This window comes from Pogoniulus pusillus, chromosome 8, assembly GCF_015220805.1.
Source record: "Pogoniulus pusillus isolate bPogPus1 chromosome 8, bPogPus1.pri, whole genome shotgun sequence".
Taxonomy (NCBI): domain Eukaryota; kingdom Metazoa; phylum Chordata; class Aves; order Piciformes; family Lybiidae; genus Pogoniulus; species Pogoniulus pusillus.
Window position 1 is genome coordinate 7,195,683 of NC_087271.1, and position 20,064 is coordinate 7,215,746.

At 42.8% G+C, this 20,064-nt stretch overlaps 1 protein-coding gene across 2 annotated transcripts in view; it reads left to right on the forward strand.

Annotated features, from left to right (window-relative positions):
• Positions 1–8,845, forward strand: part of KIF14 (kinesin family member 14) — a 32,741-nt gene extending 23,896 nt beyond the window's left edge. The window contains exons 22-30 of one of the 2 annotated variants that reach the window (XM_064147128.1): positions 138–238; positions 2,330–2,424; positions 3,267–3,488; positions 3,629–3,813; positions 4,357–4,515; positions 5,009–5,128; positions 6,887–6,961; positions 7,944–8,079; positions 8,219–8,845. In XM_064147128.1, the coding sequence (XP_064003198.1) occupies positions 138–238; positions 2,330–2,424; positions 3,267–3,488; positions 3,629–3,813; positions 4,357–4,515; positions 5,009–5,128; positions 6,887–6,961; positions 7,944–8,079; positions 8,219–8,610 (1,485 nt within the window). In that variant the 3' untranslated portion in view covers positions 8,611–8,845. Of the gene's footprint in view, positions 1–137; positions 239–2,329; positions 2,425–3,266; positions 3,489–3,628; positions 3,814–4,356; positions 4,516–5,008; positions 5,129–6,886; positions 6,962–7,842; positions 7,904–7,943; positions 8,080–8,218 lie in introns of those variants that run through there. The other variant, XM_064147129.1, reaches the window with a different exon arrangement.
• The last annotated feature ends 11,219 nt before the right edge of the window (positions 8,846–20,064 follow it).

Sequence of the window (20,064 nt, forward strand, 5' to 3'; positions counted from 1 at the left end):
GCCTGAGTGCAATAGATGTCATCATTGTTTCCTTTTCACAGCCTATAATAAACTAATTCTTCTCACCAAAATATCCCATTTAGGATCACATTAGCACACCCTCTTCCTCCTCCCTTGTATTTTGTTTGTTCTTTCAGAGTAATGACAGCAGTAAGGCTGCTGAAGTATTTTATGACCCTGCTGACGAGTGGGAGCCTGACATTTCAGATGCCTCAGTTTCCTCTCTTTCCAGAAGAAGGTAAGACTAATTTGTGGCTCCTTCATCTATGCTTAAAAGTGTGTAATTATCTGTGTCACTAACAGCAGATATTTTACCTTATTGGAATGTCAAGCATTACATGAAAATGTATGTATGTGTTTGTGAGGAGGGGAGGAAAGTTTAAGCTTTTTATGGTACCTGACTGCAATTTACTGTCTTTGCTTATAAAATGTGTAGTAGCATGCAACATGTCAATAGCTGCCCACTAAAGCAGTTTGGCAGATCAAACAGCAATGTTTCTGAGGTCAGATGTAGCATACATGCAATGTATGTCTAGCATTGCCCAAGGGTTTCATGTATGACTGTTGACAACTAGCTGGAGGTAAGAAAAGGTAATTGTTTCAGGAAGTTAGCTCAGAAACAGATACCTTTGTTTGTAGCACAGGACTTTTGATTAACCTTCTGAGGACCCACAGGTTAAAGTTATTAGATAGCCACAATTAATTAGTAACACAAGTGATTTTAAATAGGCACTTGAATATCTGTTCCTATCCTTATTTATTCTACACACTGTGCCAAATGAGGAATTCTTCTCTTTGTACTTTGTCCTCATGAACAAGAAATAGGAACAAAAGCTTACTTCAAACCCAGACATAATTTAGTCAAAAGGTGTAAGGCTCTCTAACCCATATAACTAGATTTAATCAGTGCAGAGTTAAATGTGTCTTTTAATGTTTTCATTTCATGCTTCTCTAGTAAATGAAAGCATTAGTTTTAAGGAGTGAATTGCAGTTGGTCCAGGGCCTTTTATTTGACATTATAGTATTGTGACTGTTTATAACTGACTTGCAAACTTCTGCAAGTTGTAGATCCCATAAAAATGCTCATGGAGCATTCATTGTAGCTTTGCTAGTGAGTAGTGATGCTGTAAAGCAGCTCAGTTTATTTGACTGCAGATTTTGGAAAGCATTTCTGGTCATTCTAAGCCAGCAAAACTTATCTGCAAAGAATGCAGTGCTCCTGATATGTACTGACATGGAGCATAAAGCACAGACTGCTTGGACTTGGTAATCCTGAGGGTCTTTTCCAACCTGAATATTTCTGTGGTTCCGTGACTGTTCTGAAAGAGAAGGGTTGTTACAGGCTGAATGAGACAAGAGGGTAGACAGGACAGCACCTTGCTGAAAAAGGCCTAGTCCTGCAGTGCCAGAGTGAGGTGAGCAGAGTAGGTCTGAAGACAGTATCCAGGGTCAGTCAACAGTCTGAATGCAAGGGTAAATATGTAATGACAAGGTAGGGCTGAGATTCAGCTGTGAAGTTGGATCAGTGAGTCAGGATTAGGTTCAGGAAGAGTTAGCAGGGTCAGCCTGAAGTCTGGTGACTGCCCAACATGCCTACCACAAGAAGGTTCCCAGTAGAACTAGGAAGTCAAGTCTGCAGGCCTTGATCAATGGCATGATCCATGTCAGGCAGAGGCATGATTTTAACACAGCTGCAGTGTAAGTTAGGACCCAAGGGCAAGAGACTCAATTCAAATGCAGCTCCAAGAAAAGTTAGGGAGCCCCTACTGAGTTTCCTTCCAGCTCCAAGGCTGGCTGACACTTCTCAAGCCATTCTCTTATCAAGAGCTGGCCTCAGGCACTGGAAGCTAAAGCCCAAAACCAGGCCAGAGAAGCTACACTGGCTTGCCTAACTGACAATAGAGAACTTTACAGAGCACCTCTCTTCTAGCAAGGGAAATAGCCTTCCTGTCAGGTTTGCCTCTGCAAACAAGGTTAAAAAGAAGCCAACATGTCTGCTTTCTGTGGTCCAAGCAGATAGGAAAGAAATGTGTTGCTTCATATTCCAGATAACAATAACCCAGTAATAATCTAATATCTTATAAATGGGAACATGTAATGGAGATCTTGCTGTAGTAGCAAGAGCCTGAAGGAAGTAAGTAGAATCCATCCTATGGGGTCTATTACCTTGCTTTCAGTCTGATTTAGCTTCTATGTCAATGAGTTCAGCTAATGATTGAAAGTAAATGCCAGAATTCTGTTCATTTTCATTGAACTTTCAGTGGATATGGGGAGAGAGAGTTACTTTCTTTGAGCTCTGTCATGTTTTCATTCTGTTATCCTTTTGTAGAAGCAGAAGTTTCATGAAGAACAAGAGGATTTCTGGATGTTTGTCTGAAATAAAACTGCAACCAGTAGGGAATGTACAAAGTTCCTATATACCAGGTACTTGCTCTAGGTGGGACACCTTTCATTTCATACCGAGAACCTGAAACTACTGCATGTATAAAACATCCATTTGGAGGTGGTGGAGTCACCGTCCCTGGAGGTGTTCAAGAAAAGCCTGGATGAGGCACTTGATGCCATGGTCTAGTTAATTGGCTAGGGCTGGGTGCTAGGTTGGACTGGATGATCTTGGAGGTCTCTTCCAACCTGGTTGATTCTATGAGTGTAGGTTGGAGAACTACATGAAAAATGTCCTGTTTATAATGTCAGGCTGTTAACAGTAGTGTTTTATGTATTTTTGATGATGCTTTAAGGCAAGAACTTCCTGACCAGCACTTATGACCCTTCCTTAAGAAATTTACCCAAAACATTACTCTGCTTAACTGTGCAGGTGAACTGGAGAAAGATGATTGTTCATGGAACAGATTGCCAAAGGTTGAATCCTCATAGAATAATGTGGAGTCTGTCTGCTTGAGTTCTTGCTATTTATTCAAGTACTGAGGTTCCCTCAAGCTTTTTGTCAAATTCCATTAACTTTTTCTTTCCTGAAGTACCAGAGGCTTCAGTGATCCAATTATATGCATTCTTTTATTGTTATGTATGAATTCATACAAACCAGACAAATTCATGTTAAAGAATTCCATTGGGCAGCTTTGTTGTTGCACCAACTCAATCTAGAAACTGTTTAGGATGTTATGTGTGTTTTCTTCCTTTCCTGAATTCCTGTCTTGGGAAGTTGAACACTGCTGAAGAAGCAAAATGAAATAGTCATTAGAGACATGCTGACTCTTTGCTCCTATGAAGAGTTTCTTGCATATCTGTTTTACTTTCACGTCATACAGGTTCACAGAACAAGTCCAGCATATGCCCCGGATTTTCTGAACCATCTCTTCTTGGAATTTGCAAAGAATCTCTAAGTTCAACTTTAGATTTACTGGAAGAGAATCATGAAGGAGGAAAAAGCATAGCAGATAGTCTCCTAACTGATTTGTTTGTCATTTTCTCTGGAGTGTCTGCCATTTCCAAAGCCTATGAACAGCAAGATGAAGAGAGTCAAGAAAACTGTAAGTTTGAGTTTCATAACAGCTTAAACCTTACTAATGACTTCTCTTTCAGAAACAGAAGTGTTTATATGTCTGTCTTTCAGAACAATTAACACTGTCACTTTCATTTTCAAAGGTCTGATGTATCTTTTCTCTTGTAGTTTTCTCTCTTGATCAGGCTGCTCAGTCCTCCAGCATCAGAATTATCTCTGCTTTTCACCAGCTTGCGCTTCTAGCCAAGCTCTGGCTTAACAATATCCAAGAGTGCCCTGGATCTATAAAAATTGATCAAAAAGTAAAACAGGAAGTAAAGAACTTGGGAGGTTATCTACAGTTACTCTTGCAGGTAAAGTATATTAACCTGTTCATAGAGATGCACTAATGCAATATTTGTGACAGGCTTGCTAAAGGACCTTAAACATCCAATATGTACAGTGACAAATTGATATGCCCAAGAGAGACAAACAGCAAAGGTGCATTTTTGCTGGCTAAACCCATACCTCTCTATGCTAGCTCAGAGTAAGGCAAACTTCTGTGTCTAGGCTCTGGCAATAGTGTAGGTTCTTAAACATAGAAGGGGAAAATAAAGCGTGCAGTGACCAGAGCTAATGCTCCTTCAGATTGTGAAGTGCTACTGTTTATAAACTTAGAAACCTGTGACCAGAGTAATGTTTATTTAAGCAGTGAGTGTAGTGTTATACTGTTACTCTCTGTGACTGCAAGGTGTGGTCTTTTATCTGTGGTAGGTAAGTCACTGGAAGTAGGGAAATGGAAAGTTGAAAATGTCTTGAGCTATTGTGTGTTAAGAACTCTTGTGTTACAGAAAGCTTGTGCTCTTTCACCAGAGATGCTTTGTGGTTTCAGTGAATGATACACCTCTATTTTGCAGGGATGCTCTTCAGATATACCCTCAATGGTAACAGAAGCAGGGAGCAAAGTAAATCAAACGGTGAAAGAAACAATGAAATATGTAGGACACTTGGCAGTAGTCACAGGAACTGATATTTCATTTTCTGAAGAAAACAACATTCCTGCAACTAGTCCACAGGTGAAAAGATGTTTATTAAGAGTAGTAAATCTAATGTTGGCAGCACATATATTTTCATAACTGTGCTATCAGCAAATTGCTACATATAGTCTGATCAACTGAATCAAATATGTCCAAGAGTTTATCCAATACTTAACTTTTTATGCTGAAATGGATACATGTTAAGTACTCTCGATATGTTCTTTTCTGAAAAACCCTCACACCTTAAATCTGTGTAACTTTTACCTGTGAAGAGAAAGAAATATTGTGCTTTTATTTTAGTATCTGCATTGGGATTTTACTTAATTATGATTTTCAGAAATCTGATGTAACCTAGGGAAAGGAGATTGAAGTGCTGAGCTCACGTGGTCCAAGAATAACACCTGTCTGCACAGACCAGCACTGACCAATTTGCTCAGAACAGAATTGTTTCTAGCCCACTGTGGAGAATCTGTTTTAATTCAAGGCCATATCAATTCTTTAACTCATTACCTTTGAACCTTTATTTTAAAAGGACTTTGTACTTGCCATTTATGATGGAGTGGGCTCAGGGCTGGAGTTTCTCATTGATACAGTACAGGAAAAAGCAAGAATGGTGCAGAAACAACTTGGGAAACTACATCCACAAAATGAGGTGAGATGAAAGTAAGATTAAAAAGTACTACTATATCTTAAAGGTACTTGAATGTGTCCTGCTCTTTTTCAGCAATGTGTTTAAAGTTTCTACCTACCATAAAAGTTGTGCTTACTAACAGAAAGGGGAATCTTGACCATGGGCTGGCAAAAATGGATAGTGTTTAGTTTTTCACCCATGTCCTAGAGTCATAGATTGGTAGGGGTTGAAAGAGACCTCTGGAGATCCAATTCAATGGCCCTGCCAAAGTAGGATCACCTAAGGCAGGTCACACAGGAATTTATCTAGGTGGGTCTTAAAGTCTCTGAGGAGATGACTCCACAACCTTTCTAGGCAGCCTGTGCCAGTGCATATGTAGAATTATAGAATCAGTCAGGATTGGAAGGGTCCTCCAGTAACTGAAGGGGGCCTACAAAAAAGCTGGGCAGGGACGTTTTAGGCTATCCGGGAGTGACAGGACTAGGGGGATTGGAGCAAAGCTGGAGGTGGGGAGATTCAGACTGGATGTGAGGAGGAAGTTGTGCAGCATGAGAGTGGTGAGAGCCTGGAATGGGTTGCCCAGGGAGGTGGTTGAGGCCAGGCTGGATGAGGCTGTGGGCAGCCTGATGTAGGGTAGGGTGTCCCTGGGCATGGCAGGAGTGTTGAAACTAGATGATCCTTGTGGTCCCTTCCAAGCCTGACTGATACTGTGAAATTATTTTTAGGCTGCAGTCTGTTGACTTTGTGCTTACATTTTGCTTAGCTGAAAAAGATGAAGGTGGTGATACCATAGGGAGTTAGGCAAAGTAGTAAATAAAGTACAAGCAATAAATACCATACTTTAAAAATAGTTCTGTGACTGTATGAAAATTCTAGTATCTCTTGCAAAAATGTCACTTAGTGGATGAAACATTTTGACAGGAATCCTGGCTGATTTCCAAGGAAATACTTCAGAAAGACTAAAATGTTATACTGGGTGTATATAGTGATCATGGTTCCTTTCAGGACTGAGATACATAAGCTTATTCTGACACTTTACCTCTGAATGAATGTGTTGTCTGGGCTGCATGAAAGGCCAAAGTGACAGTTTATGTCTGAGCAGTTCTGCCTTTTGCCTCATGTTTTTGTTTTCCTTTGAAGCTGAGAAACTTGCAGACCTGATCAGTAAGAAAATCTCCTGAATGAGTTGGGATATATAAAATATTTATTTCCAAAGAATTTTTTGCTACTGAAAAATCTGTTCAAAAAAAGGTCCAGATCAGTTGAAGAGTGATAAACTGCTTCTTTCAAGGAAGGCAAAAATGTCTTCCTGCTCTGTTTTCCACAGTTGTCATTCTTAATCCAATAGATAATAGTGAAACTGTCCAAAATCTTGTATGTTCCCATCTGCTTGTGTAACTCCCAAATGCTTTGTGTTTCCAGCAAAAGGATTTGAGCAGTCTGCTTTCTAGCTGAGGCTGTTCACTTGTAGCAGATAGACACAGGAATCTGCAGGAGTCCTGTCTGCTTCTCACTAGTGGAACAGCAATACAAAAATTGCAGGACAACCTTTCTTTAGTTCGTGCTTGAACTTGCTCAGTCCATCCTACTATATTAAAGGGTTACTTAAAACCTTCCAGGTATAGTTAAGAGTTGTTTTTACAAGCCAACATTTACTTCTGCTACCGAGGCTGTTTGTTTTTTTTCATTAGTATGTCAGTCTTCATTGTTATCCTTTTAAGATATTAATGCAGTTTGTCTCGAATCAAGTGTACAATGTAATGAAAGGTTTCTTTGTAGATTCAAAATCAAATCAAGGATAACGCTGTGGCACTTGCCAGGTTCCTTGAAAATAACATCTCTTGTGGCAGAAAGGTAAGAGAAACGTTTTGCAATGTGTCCTTCGAGTCTGGGGTTTTAAAGGAGGCATTTATCAGAGGAGAGAAATTGAAACTACCTTCTCTATATTTATTATTGCATGGTAACACTTCCTGTCTCAGAGGCATTGCTGCAACTGCAATGCTAACTTTTATGGCTGCTGCCTTTCCACTCCAAAATGATTTGATTTAGATTTTGCTTAAAGGATTTTAGGAGGTTCTTGTGTCTTCCTTCTTCTCATGCGCATCACAAACAGCCTAAATGCCTGTTTTGATGTGGTTTAAGTCAAAAGCCTCAGGTTTAGGAATGCTAGGAGGCTCAGGGGTGACCTTATTGCTGTCTACAACTACCTGAGGGGTGGTTGTGGCCAGGAGGAGGTTGCTCTCTTCTCTCAGGTGGCCAGCACCAGAACGAGAGGACACAGCCTCAGGCTGTGCCAGGGGAGATTTAGACTCGAGGTGAGGAGAAAGTTCTTCACTGAGAGAGTCATTGGACACTGGAATGGGCTGCCCGGGGAGGTGGTGGAGTCGCCGTCCCTGGGGCAGTTCAAGGCAGGATTGGACGTGGCACTTGGTGCCATGGTCTAGCCTTGAGCTCTGTGGTAAAGGGTTGGACTTGATGATCTGTGAGGTCTCTTCCAACCCTGATGATACTGTGATTGTGTTAGAGCAGTTTATAGCCATAATTATTGGTATTATGGATTAAAAGTCAAGATAGGTTTACTCTTGTATCCAAGAGACACATTTTTCTGGATATTAGAGTTCTGTTTTGCCCATTTGGGGTGTGTTTGTTTTTTCCATCCCTGTCAATTATCTGCACTTCTTTATTCAGCTATCTCAAATTTTGTGACCTGATGTTGCTTTTATTTTGTGTTTCAGCCTTGGCCTGTTCTATGTGACTGAATCTGTTGACAGTATATCAACTATTAAACATGCCTGTAATGTGGTTGGTTCTTTTTAAATTACTCTTTTTTATGCAGAAAGAAAGAGAATCTCAATTACCACAAGAATCTCTATATCAGGAAATAAAGAGAAGTACTGATATTGCTGCAAAATATATGGAATTGGAGCAGTGCTTAGCTGGAGTCTGCCAAATAGTTTCTTCCATGTTCCAAGGTATTTAGCAGGGTTCTTACCTGCTTTGACAGGAACCCATGGGCTATAGCTGACGCGTAAAGCAAAAGGGAGGGAGGGCTGCTTGGTTTCTCTTTGTAAAATGCTGCATTTGGTGATTCTTTGGTTTGGTTTTTTGTAGGGTCATACAGAAGCACGAGCCCTCTCAGGAGCTTTGCAGAAAAGCTTTGTGTCATAACTGAGTATTTTCACAACTATTTCAGTATATTCGCCTTGTCTTCTGCTTCTGCAAACAGTTCTATCCAGAAAATGCCCGTGCCTTTTATGAACTTGGATGAATTGGATTCTCTTCTTGATTCCCTTATTGTGAATTATGAACTTGAGCAGGGACAACAGTTGCTGGAATCTCAAGCTCTTAGTAATGAAGCTACTGAGACTCGAGGAGGACAGGTTGAAACAAGTGAAGCTGGATTTGCTTGGAAAAGGATGGGGATTCCAAAACATACACACGAGCTCCAGTCTTCACCTCCATTTCCAGCAGAGCTTTCACCTGCTAGGATTCAATGGGTGTAAAATGCCATGATCAAGACATTCAGGGAGTCTTTCTGTGCAGGAAGGGAAAGCAACTCATCACAAACCGCTGAAATTGATTGCCGCTGTTCTCAGTAAGCGTTACAAAAGGAACTGCTATGTTTGCATGAGGGTAAGCACCCTACATTTCACAAGAAAAAGATGGAATTCCTTAAGGGGCTGGTAAACTTTACTATATAGTGCTTTTTATTTTAATAAAAGCCTTATTATTACCTAAGCCTATAAGAATTAATTTAATGGAATAAGTTAAAATCTATTGGAGATAATATGAATGGAGAAACTAAAGCTACTGGGGAAACAGATGACCTGGACACCAATTTTTCTTGAACAGTGTTGCTTCACTTGTGCTGCTTTGTGATCTACTATTGCTACTGTAACTTAAAGGTGGGGTTTATGCCTTTCCCTTTCTCTCAACGTCACTGTGTTTTCCAAAAACAAACTAAGAAAATCCCCAAACCAACCAAAAAAAACCCCAAACAAAGCTAAACCTTGATTTATTTCTATAGGGCAAAACTATCAGAGATGATAAACATATTTTATCACCATAATTAGTGAATGTTTTAAGTGGGTTTTTTTTGTAGTCAACTGAAAAATCTTGGCTTAAAGTATCAATGATGGCTGCTCTTCAGCTCGATCTGAAGTAAATTCACATTGAGTGTTTGCTAGTGAATGATTTTTGATTGCTGTTGAAATCAACAACTGGTAATGAATTGTGACTATTAATGTTGAGGTGAATATTATTTTTTTATAATTAATATTCACAAATTCAGGGAAATTCCCTGAGATTCTTTGGATTTTTCAGTTGACAGGAAGTAGTTGCAGAAAGGGTATTTGTAAATATGGAATGAAACAATCAAAACTTGGACATAGGAATGCTAAAACAGGGAAAATTCTAACTATGCTTATGGAGTCTTAGCATTAACTCCAGCATGTGTATTCATGATGTTTTGGTCCCTGAGTAGGTTTCCTGTACAAATATGCTTCCAAAAGTCATCCTAATGATCCTGGGGTAAAATACCAAATATTCTAGGCACAGGGAAGGAGAGAAGAACTAAGTGATTGATAAGCTTCTATCGCAAGCTGTGAACATGTGGCCACCATCATTCTCAGTTACTGAGCTGTGAATGGGGTGCTGCTCCTGGTGGAGGGTCAGTGCAGAAAGGTAGTTTCTAAATCACCCCCCATTAAATACATCATTTGGAAAGTGAACCTGGCCAATAGGCACTAGCATCATTCTTCTGGTCAATGAATTTAAAGCTTCGTGCCTCTTGTGACCATGCAGGCATGTTGAAGGGCAGCATAAGACACCTGACTTGAAGGGCCTCTAACCCTCAAGGCTTTGCCAGGGCCAAACCCTCCAGTGGCTCATCCATTCACCTCCTGGACCCACCACAGGAGGAGAAGAGCAAGAGTTAAACCGGTCTGGCAGGATTTATGCCCTACCACTACAACTATTCATAGTGGCTTAGAAGCACAGCTCTTCCTATGAGGTGGTAGGGAACTTTATCAACAACTTCCTTGTGCTTTTTACAGTAGTCATTTAATCTCTTACATTTAGTCTGCTGGCTGAAACTAATGAAATTCAACAGCAAAGGTGAGAATGAATTCTAGTGTTTATTCTTCAATAATGGATTATAGGAAGCCTGGACCTAGCAACCTAGCACATTCCACCCACAAAAAATGCTGTATATCAAAGCTTACAAGGCAGATATTCATAGCTGTTGCCTTTGCTTCTGCAGGAAGATGCTTGACCTCTTGAGAATTTCAGTCTTGGGGAACATCAGGTGCTCAGAGCTTTGTCAAAAAGATGTCTTACAGTGCCCTCTCACCATCAAAACTGTTCAACAGACATTCTCTCAGCTCATAATTTCCTTAGCACATGAGGTGGGACATTGCTTATTCTTCTCTACTTTAAAGGCATATACAAGTTTCCTCGAGAGTTAACCAAGTGCATTCAGTTCAGATTTTCATGCTTTGAAGTGAAGAGAAACTTTGATGTACTGCTACTTCTGTAAAGGAATTATTTTGTATTTGGCTGAATGCTTCAAAAAGTGAACCTGTTTAGAATCATGTATTTAAGGCTGAGCCTTATAAAGAGTAAACTTGGCTCATATCTGATCTCTAACTTTTACAACTTGAAACTATTTGTCAGTTTTCTTCTTTATGCACTTGTTCTTAAGACCTTCCTTGCGTAGAGTACTGTAGTATAAAAACCTGAAGTATTAGTAAGAGAGGTTGTTCTGTGGTTCATAAGTGAAACAAACCCAGAACAAATTCTTTTACCTACATATCTTTCTGTCGTGGTTTTAATTCAGCTGGCAGCTGAGTCTGGACAGTTATATGATAGAGGTTTTCTTCTCCTCTGACAGTTCCTCTCTGCATGGGCAAGGAGGAAAGGAGCCAGGAAAGCCAAATTGTCAGTTGAAATAGGATAGTTTACTCCTCTACTGCAAGGATATCAGATTGCACGCAGGGACAGTGGTTTCAGCTGCTGTGGACACAGGTACCTTTGCTCCTGGGTTTTTTGGGTTTGTCTTGTTATGGGTTTTGGGTTTGTCTGAGTTTTCATTTTGTTTTTGCCTTTGTGTAAAATGAAATGGGAACAAAAGGGTTGAACCCCAGCCTGGAAACTGGGGCAGAAACACAAGAAAGCTTGAAGAGGCACCTCTACAAAGTATAGAATATATTGCAAGTCTGTGAGGGTTTGGGTGTTCCCTGCCCCCTCACACTTTTAGAAATCGTCCAGACTAGACTCAGACGGCTCTGGAAATTGAATGATGCTTATTATTTACAGCTTAGCACAATATACAAGCAGGTTTACAGCATATACAGTTATAGACAGAAATATACAAGGTAAAAGGTAATACAGAAACACAACAGCCCTCCCAGAAACCTGAGTCCCCAGGAGGGGCTCCCAACTGCCCCTTCGCCTTCCCCCTACCCCTCTCAACCTTACCCCAGTCCCAAGGAAGAATGGAGGTTTGGCCAGAGGTTAGGAAGCAAAGTGGATTAGTCCAAAATGGAGGGTGAGGTTAGAAAGAGAGATGCAGCTCAGCCAGCAGCCCCAGTGAGAATGATTATCTATGTTTTTTATTTCTTGTTCCTATGCATCTCAGCAGGCCTATGAGGGAAGCAGACATCACCAGTTTTTCTTTCACAGCCTGTCATCTAGCTCTTCTCACCAAAACATTCTAGCCTGCTTCAAACTAGCACACAAGTCCTATAAACCCTGGCCAACCCCTTTCCTGTGATACAGTGAGCAGTCGGAGTGGCTGGAGAGCAGGCAGACAGAGAGGGATCTGGGGGTGCTGATTGATACCCGCCTGAACATGAGCCAGCAGTGTGCCCAGGTGGCCAAGAGAGCCAGTGGCATCCTGGCCTGCATCAGGAATGGTGTGGTCAGCAGGAGCAGGGAGGTCATTCTGCCCCTGTACTCTGCGCTGGTTAGACCACACCTTGAGTCCTGTGTTCAGTTCTGGGCCCCCCAGTTTGGAAGGGACACTGAGGTGCTTGAGCGTGTCCAGAGAAGGGCGACGAGGCTGGGGAGAGGCCTTGAGCACAGCCCTACGAGGAGAGGCTGAGGGAGCTGGGATTGGTTAGCCTGGAGAAGAGGAGGCTCAGGGGTGACCTTATTGCTGTCTACAACTACCTGAGGGGTGGTTGTGGCCAGGAGGAGGTTGCTCTCTTCTCTCAGGTGGCCAGCACCAGAACGAGAGGACACAGCCTCAGGCTGTGCCAGGGGAAATTTAGGCTGGAGGTGAGGAGAAAGTTCTTCCCTGAGAGAGTCATTGGACACTGGAATGGGCTGCTCGAGGTGAGGAGAAAGTTCTTCACTGAGAGAGTCATTGGACACTGGAATGGGCTGCTCGAGGTAAGGAGAAAGTTCTTCACTGAGAGAGTCATTGGACACTGGAATGGGCTGCCCGGGGAGGTGGTGGAGTCGCCGTCCCTGGAGCTGTTCAAGGCAGGACTGGACGTGGCACTTGGTGCCATGGTCTGGCCTTGAGCTCTGCGGTAAAGGGTTGGACTTGATGATCTGTGAGGTCTCTTCCAGCCCTGATGATACTGTGACACCATACAGCTATTGCTCATGCTCTGTGCCACTGGAGCAGGATAGCCCCCTTGTCCCTCCTACTAGAGGCAGTCAGCTTAAACCAATGCATTCTCCACCTTCTATTCTATACCATCTGCATCATGCTCGGCAGCCATGATCATCATACAATGTACTTCATTTGCTGTGTATTCTCACCCAAAGTCAGAGCACCTTGTAGCACACCACAGACTTTTCTACTGCTCTGCATCACCTAGCAGGTACAGCCATGTCCCTGAGCAAAAGCAATCTCACAGGTGGGTTTGCCTTTACCTGAAGCAGGACTAATACAGACCTTTTTCCCTAAGATATTCATCATATGTACCACAGGAACTCTATCATCTTCTACAGCGTGTGGTAGTTTGGAGTGGATAGGGTGAGCTGGATCAGGAGAGCCTTGGCTGTTAACCAGCCAAGGGACTTGTGCTAAACATGCACTGCAGTTTTTACAGGTCACTTGTCCCATTGCTTTGTTTTCAGTAGGTTATTGCAACACTGGACCTGGCCAGCAGTTGCTGCATTGCAGAGGATGTGATACACTCACTCCACAGCATGCTCCTTGGCCCAAATGCCTATAAGGCTGTTTTGAAAATGAGTTCCCTTATGTTACTCAGTTCTTCCTGGGGTGCCATGTCACCACAGGACTTGTTTTTATAAGGCCCAGGATGGTGTTCCAAGTGGTGGTATGGGGTGCTGAATATGTTTCCAGCCATCCAGTGGTTGCTTCCACCGCTGTAAACACAGGGTGTTTGCCTTGGGGAGTTTGTGGCAGTGTGATACAATCATTCTACCAGGCTTCCCTGAATCTGTATTTCAGCTATTGCCTCCCATGCTGCAGAGGCTTTACCTGCTTGGTCAGTTTGACTGCAGCACATATTTCATGTTCATGGATCATCTCTTGAACAGTGTCCATGGTGAAGTCCACCCGTTGATCTCAAGCCTATCTGTATGTAGCATCCCTTCTTTGATGGCCTCAGGCATCATGGACCCAGTGAGGTAGAAACAATTCACTTTATGTTGTCAGCTCAGACCTACCTGAGTCACTTCAGTCTTAGAAGCTCCATCTGCTTGCTGATTATTGTGATGTTCTACAGTGGCTCAACTCTTGGGTGCATGGACATGTACATGCCATACTTTGACCTCATAGTTCTCTGCCCAAGCAGCAAAATCTTGCCACGGTTCAGCTGCCCAGATGAGTTTACCTTTGGGCTGCCAGTTGTTTTCCTTCTGCTGCTGCAGCCACCCCACAGAGCACTTGCAGCCATCCATGAGTCTGCACAGAGATGCAGCATTGACCATATCTATCTTGCTTAGCAATATCCAAAGCCAGTTGAATGGCTTTCACTTCTGCAAACTTACTTAGTTTGGCTTCTCCCTTAGCAGCTCCTGCAACCCAGTGGGTGGGACTCTACACAGCAGTCTTCTACCTTCAGTGTTTTCCCACAATGAGGCAGGACCCATCAGTGAACGAGGCCTTCTCTGGCAGTTTACTGTATGGAGTAGCCTCTTCACCACCTGTCACCTTTCTTTCCTCTGGTGATATCCTGAATTCTCTGCTTCTGGCCAGTTTGTGATGACTTCTAAGATTCCTAGGCAATTGGAGCTCCCTATTGGAGGCTGTTCTACTATCAAGGTGGTCCCCTTACTCCACATGGCAAAAGTTCATGGCATCATTTAGTAAGGATGCAGAGAGCCTCTGGGCTAGTAAAAACAGTATGGTTTTGCCAGTTGTGGTGGTTTGTTTGGGACCAAATGCTCACCGAAGCCCAAACCCATTGCACTGATCCATTTATGCTGCTGTGGGTTTGATGTACCAGGCCACCCAATCCAATAGACAATGCTTAGAATCAGAATAATGCTTAGAATCATAGAATCAACCAGGTTGGAAGAGACCTCCAAAATCATCCAGTCCAACCTATCACCCAGCCCTATCCAATCAACTAGACCATGGCACTAAGTGCCTCATCCAGTCTTTTCTTGAAGACCTCCAGGGACGGTGCCTTCACCACCTCCCTGGGCAGCCCAGACCTGATTGTGTCTCTCCTCTACGTGGTTAGATGCAGGGCTCCTCTAATGCTGGCTGCAATCACTTCCACGTTGTAAGAATGCCTTTCAGGTCCCTTCAAGAGGATCAGAGGCAGTGTCAATCCATCTGCTCTTTATGGGAGATTTCCCCCTGGAAAGTGGGACACTGTTCTTCTGGGAAGAGTCTCCTAGTTTCACACACCTAGGGATGAAGTGGTTTTGTTTTTTGGGGGATTTCTTCTGGTACTTCTGTGCATTATGAGTTTTTTGTCTGTTTTTTTTTTCATTTGTGGGAGTTTTTTGTTTCATTGGTTGGTTTGGGGTTTTATTCTGAAGCTGAGGAACAAGTTGGAGCTCAAGCTAACTGACTTTTTTAGCCCACACAAAAAATGAGATTTACTTACAGATTTAACTGAGATATCAGGTGGGCAACCTTAATCATACCAAGTTTGGGTTTTGCAGGATGAGTGAAAATGCCTGCAACAGCTTCTTGCTGCTTAGTTTTGTGTTTTGTTCCCCTCCTTGCTAACCAGTAATCAGTCATGTAATGGCTGTTTTTTGTTCACATTGCAAATACTATAGTCACATTTTGGAGTAACATTTTAACTAAGCCTACTTCTGGTAGTGTTCTCTTCAGCTTCATGCCCTCGTTGCAGTTATACATCATTGAAGTACTCCATTCTTAGGATGTGTATGGTGCCCATACATCACCAGGGTGCCCTAACATATGGCATGCTCCTGTAACGTACTGCATTAATACATCAACAAGTCTGGCTGAGCCTCCAGTAATCTATTTGTGTAGTATACAATAACTTCAGGTATATTTATAACTACAGGTTAGTCTGTCTATAAATTATGACTGGTGAGGGATTGGGATCATGGCAAGCAAATGTTGGGATGGATTGATTTGAGTGTGACTTTATTTTGCTGGGCTTTGCAAGTAGTTGGAGGTAGGTGTGGGCTAGGCCCAAGTGAGTAGAGGAACTGATATGGCTGAAGACAGGGTCTGCAACACCTGCTAAGCACAGTGGTGAAGTGGAGTAGACCCTCATACTGGTGGGCTAAAGAGCAGTGCAATGTGGTTCAGGTATCTTCTTGCAGATCTAATTGCAAATGAGGCAGTGAGGCTGGTGAAAGGTCTGGAACACAAACCCTATGAGGAGAGGCTGAGGGAGCTGGGGGTGTGCAGCCTGGAGAAGAGGAGGCTCAGGGGTGACCTCATTGCTGTATACAACTACCTGAAGGGAGGCTATGGCCAGTTGAGGGTCAGTCTCTTCTGCCAGACAACCAGCAACAGAACAAGGGGACACAGTCTCAAGTTGTGCCAGGGAAGGTCTAGGCTGGATGTTAGGAGGAAGTTTTTCCCAGAGAGAGTGATTGGCATTGGAATGGGCTGCCCAGGGAGGTGGTGGAGTTGCTGTCCCTGGAGGTGTTGAAGCAAAAACTGGATGAGGCACTTAGTGCCATGGTCTAGTTGACTGGCTAGGGCTGGGTGCTAGGTTGCACTGGATGATCTTGGAAGTCTCTTCCAATCTGATTCATTCTATGATTCAAAGTCAGCCTGCACAGCTTCTGGCGCAGAAGAAACATCTTGCAGTAGTACCTTCAAAGTTTCTGCTGAATCCTGAATTAAAGCAGACACCAGAGGAGTACAGTTCAAGTAGAGTTTTTACTTTAGTATATCATACAGTTAATTACTTTTGCAGGAGTATCACAGTATCACCAAGGTTGGAAGAGACCTCACAGATCATCAAGTCCAACCCTTTACCACAGAGCTCAAGGCTAGACCATGGCACCAAGTGCCACGTCCAACCTTGCCTTGAACAGCTCCAGGGACGGCGACTCCACCACCTCCCCGGGCAGCCCATTCCAGTGTCCAATGACTCTCTCAGTGAAGAACTTTCTCCTCACCTCCAGCCTAAATTTCCCCTGGCGCAGCCTGAGGCTGTGTCCTCTCGTTCTGGTGCTGGCCACCTGAGAGAAGAGAGCAACCTCCTTCTGGCCACAACCACCCCTTAGGTGGTTGTAGACAGCAATAAGGTCACCCCTGAGCCTCCTCTTCTCCAGGCTAAACAATCTCAGCTCCCTCTGGTGTTGTAAATGTCTTTGTCAGAGGAACTGAGAAGGGAGTGGGATGACATCCAATATTTATTAAGCACTTGTTGCTATTATTAATTATAAGTATTAATAGTATGTAATATATTATACATTAATTATTAAATATAAATATTACCTTATTGTTAACACAATTGAGTTGCTTACTTCCAAAAGGTAACTGTTCACACAGGACATTCACATATTCCTTCACTCTTTACTCGAACTTACACAACCAAAATCACTCTTAGGTATGAGGTTGGAGTCACAGCTGCAAGCTTCTGACTCTGAAGTGGAGACTGATGTTGCCTTGCCCATGAGACTTCAATATGCTGTACCACTCATAGCATATGCTTCTCTTTGGCTAACGTTGCCCACTTACCACAGCTACAGGTATCGATAGCTTTCATTTACACACATCTGCACAGACTGGGCTTTTATGGCTTGGCTGAGGTGTAGTTGCTATATATAGCAGCTGATGTCATGCTTCTGCTAAAAGCTCCAAATTTGGTCTTGAAAAAGGATTTCTCTGGGGTCCTGAAGCCTGCAGTCCTCAACTCTGTGCTGCTGGCGTTGAATGAGCAGTCAGGAACATGCTCTGGGGCAGGGGAGCAGGAAGTGCTACAAAGAAATGTTTAGAGCCCTGAATGGGATGTTTTGTTTGCTGACTTTATTTATAATGGCTCTACTTTGTTATATGTATTGATGTCATTTATAGTTTGTCAGTTGTTTGTTGTTGTGTTGGTCTGGGGGTTGATTTTGTTTGTTTGTTCATTTCTTGTTGGTTGCTTTTTGTGATGTGCTCTCTTTTTCTCTCAGGAAAGTATTCTTCAGTAAGATTTCAGGTAAAAAGTAATTAGAACTTTATGTACTTCACCTCCCCGCCCTGCTTTTGACCAACATAGAAGAAAAAGAGAAGATCTTTGTTTTAATTTTAAATAGGAAATGGAGAGGTGGAGTATTCAGAGTTCTGCACTCTAGTTTTATATCTAATTGTGGTGGTTTGGGTGTTACCTGCCCCCTCCACACCTAAGAAAATCACTCAGGATAGACTCAGCAGCTGGAAATTAAAGAACAAAGCTTTATATTTACAGCTTAGCACAATATAGAAACAGATATTTACAATATATATAGTTATAGACAGAAATATGCAAGTTAAAAAGGTAACAGAGACACACAACAGCCCTCCCAGAAACCAGTGTCCCCAGGAGGGGCTCCCAACCACCCTTCCACCTCCCTTCCACCCCTCTACCTTATCCCAGACTTTGCCTTATGTTCAAGGTGAGTTTGGAGGATCAGCCAGGGGGGTTAGGAAGCAGACAGGTTACTTAGCAAGTTAGAGAAGGGAGGCAGCAAAAAAACAGTGAGCAACTCTGTTATCTATGTTTGTGTTCTTGTTTTCATACATCTCAGCAAGCCTATGAGTGAAGTAGACATCACCATTGTTTCCTTTTCACAGCCTACCATCTAATTCTTCTCACTAAAATACCCCAGCTAGGCTCAAACTAGCACACTGATGAAATAAATTGTCTTCATAGTAGAAACCCCTTGAAGAAGTTAATAAGAAATAGGTATTTCTTTAGATGGTTTGGGAGTTACCCACACACAAAATAAAGTCACCCAGACTGTCCTCAGCCATCTGAAAGTTCAGGAATGAAGCTATATTTAAAGCTTAGCACAATTTGCAAGCATATAAATACACAAATATATGAAGTTACATACAAAAGTAACACAGAAACACAAAATCTCTCCCAAAACAATCTGAGTACTGTGTCCAGTTCTGGGCCCCTCAATTCAAGAGAGATGTTGAGGTGCTGGAACACGTCCAGAGAAGGGCAACAAAGCTGGTGAGGGGCCTGGAACACAAACCCTGTGAGGAGAGGCTGAGGGAACTGGGGGTGTTTAGCCTGCAGAAGAGGAGGCTCAGGGGGGACCTCATTGCTGTCTACAACTACCTGAAGGGAGGTTGTAGCCAGGTGGGGGTTGGCCTCTTCTCCCAGGCAACCAGCAACAGAACAAGGGGACACAGTCTCAAGTTGTGCCGGGGAAAGTCTAGGCTGGATGTCAGGAGGAAGTTGTTGGCAGAGAGAGTGATTTGCATTGGAATGGGCTGCCCAGGGAGGTGGTGGAGTCGCCATGCCTGGAGGTGTTGAAGCAAAGCCTGGCTGAGGCACTTAGTGCCATGGTCTAGTTGATTGGACAGGTCTGGGTGCTAGGTTGGACTGGATGATCTTGGAGGTCTCTTCCAGCCTGGTTGATTCTATGATTCACAGATATATAATGTAAGTTGTTTTTTGTTGTAGAAACTGGTAAAGCTGTGGGAGTTAAACTAACTTGTTAGGCACCAAAATGGTAACTTTAACTAGGAATCTGTTTCAGGTTAACTGTCCTGGGAAGTATCAGAATGTGACCACTGAGTTACTTGAGAATCCTCCCAGTTATGTCATGCTGTAAATGAACTTTCAGGGAAAAGAAGTGCACTGTAGTCGTGGTTTCTTTTAAAGAACATAGAGGGGTGTTGGAAAAGCCTTCTAGCACTCACTGACTTGTGAAAGCAGATGAAGAGAAACAAGCTGTGGTTTAGATTTAATTTGATCCAGTAATGGCATCTGCAGGCGGAAGAGGAGACTACATCTGATTCACCTCTGCAAATACAAACAGAAAACTTCTTCCTATTCTTCATACACCCTTGGCTGTGATTGCAAGAGTCCTGTTGCTTTTGTATGCTTTGTAGATTTTCTGATTTCATGGTAAGATGAGCAGCTGGGTTGTTAATTTATTTTTCCCTATTATTTTTGTATTTTTAAAACATTATTTTTTTATTTTACAACAGCATTTTAATTCCCTCCCTGCCCTTTTGGTAGGAGCTGAGATTGTCTGTGCATTTTCCCAAGGGCTCTTTGCATTTCTGGAAGTCCTAATATTTTGCTTGTCTATATTGAAGTATTTGCCATAGGTTTTTTGTTTGCTCCTCTTTTTAGGACTTGTAAATACATGTAATGTATAGGGCCATGAGGATGCTCAGAGGGCTGGAGCAGCTCTGCTATGAGGACAGACTGAAAGAGTTGGGGCTGTTCAGTCTGGAGAAGAGGAAGCTCCAAGGTGACCTTATTGTGGCCTTCCAGTATCTGAAGGGAGCCTACAAAAAAGCTGGGAGGGACAGTTTAGGCTTTCAGGGAGTGACAGGACTAGGGGGAATGGAGCAAATCTGGAGGTGGGTAGGTTCA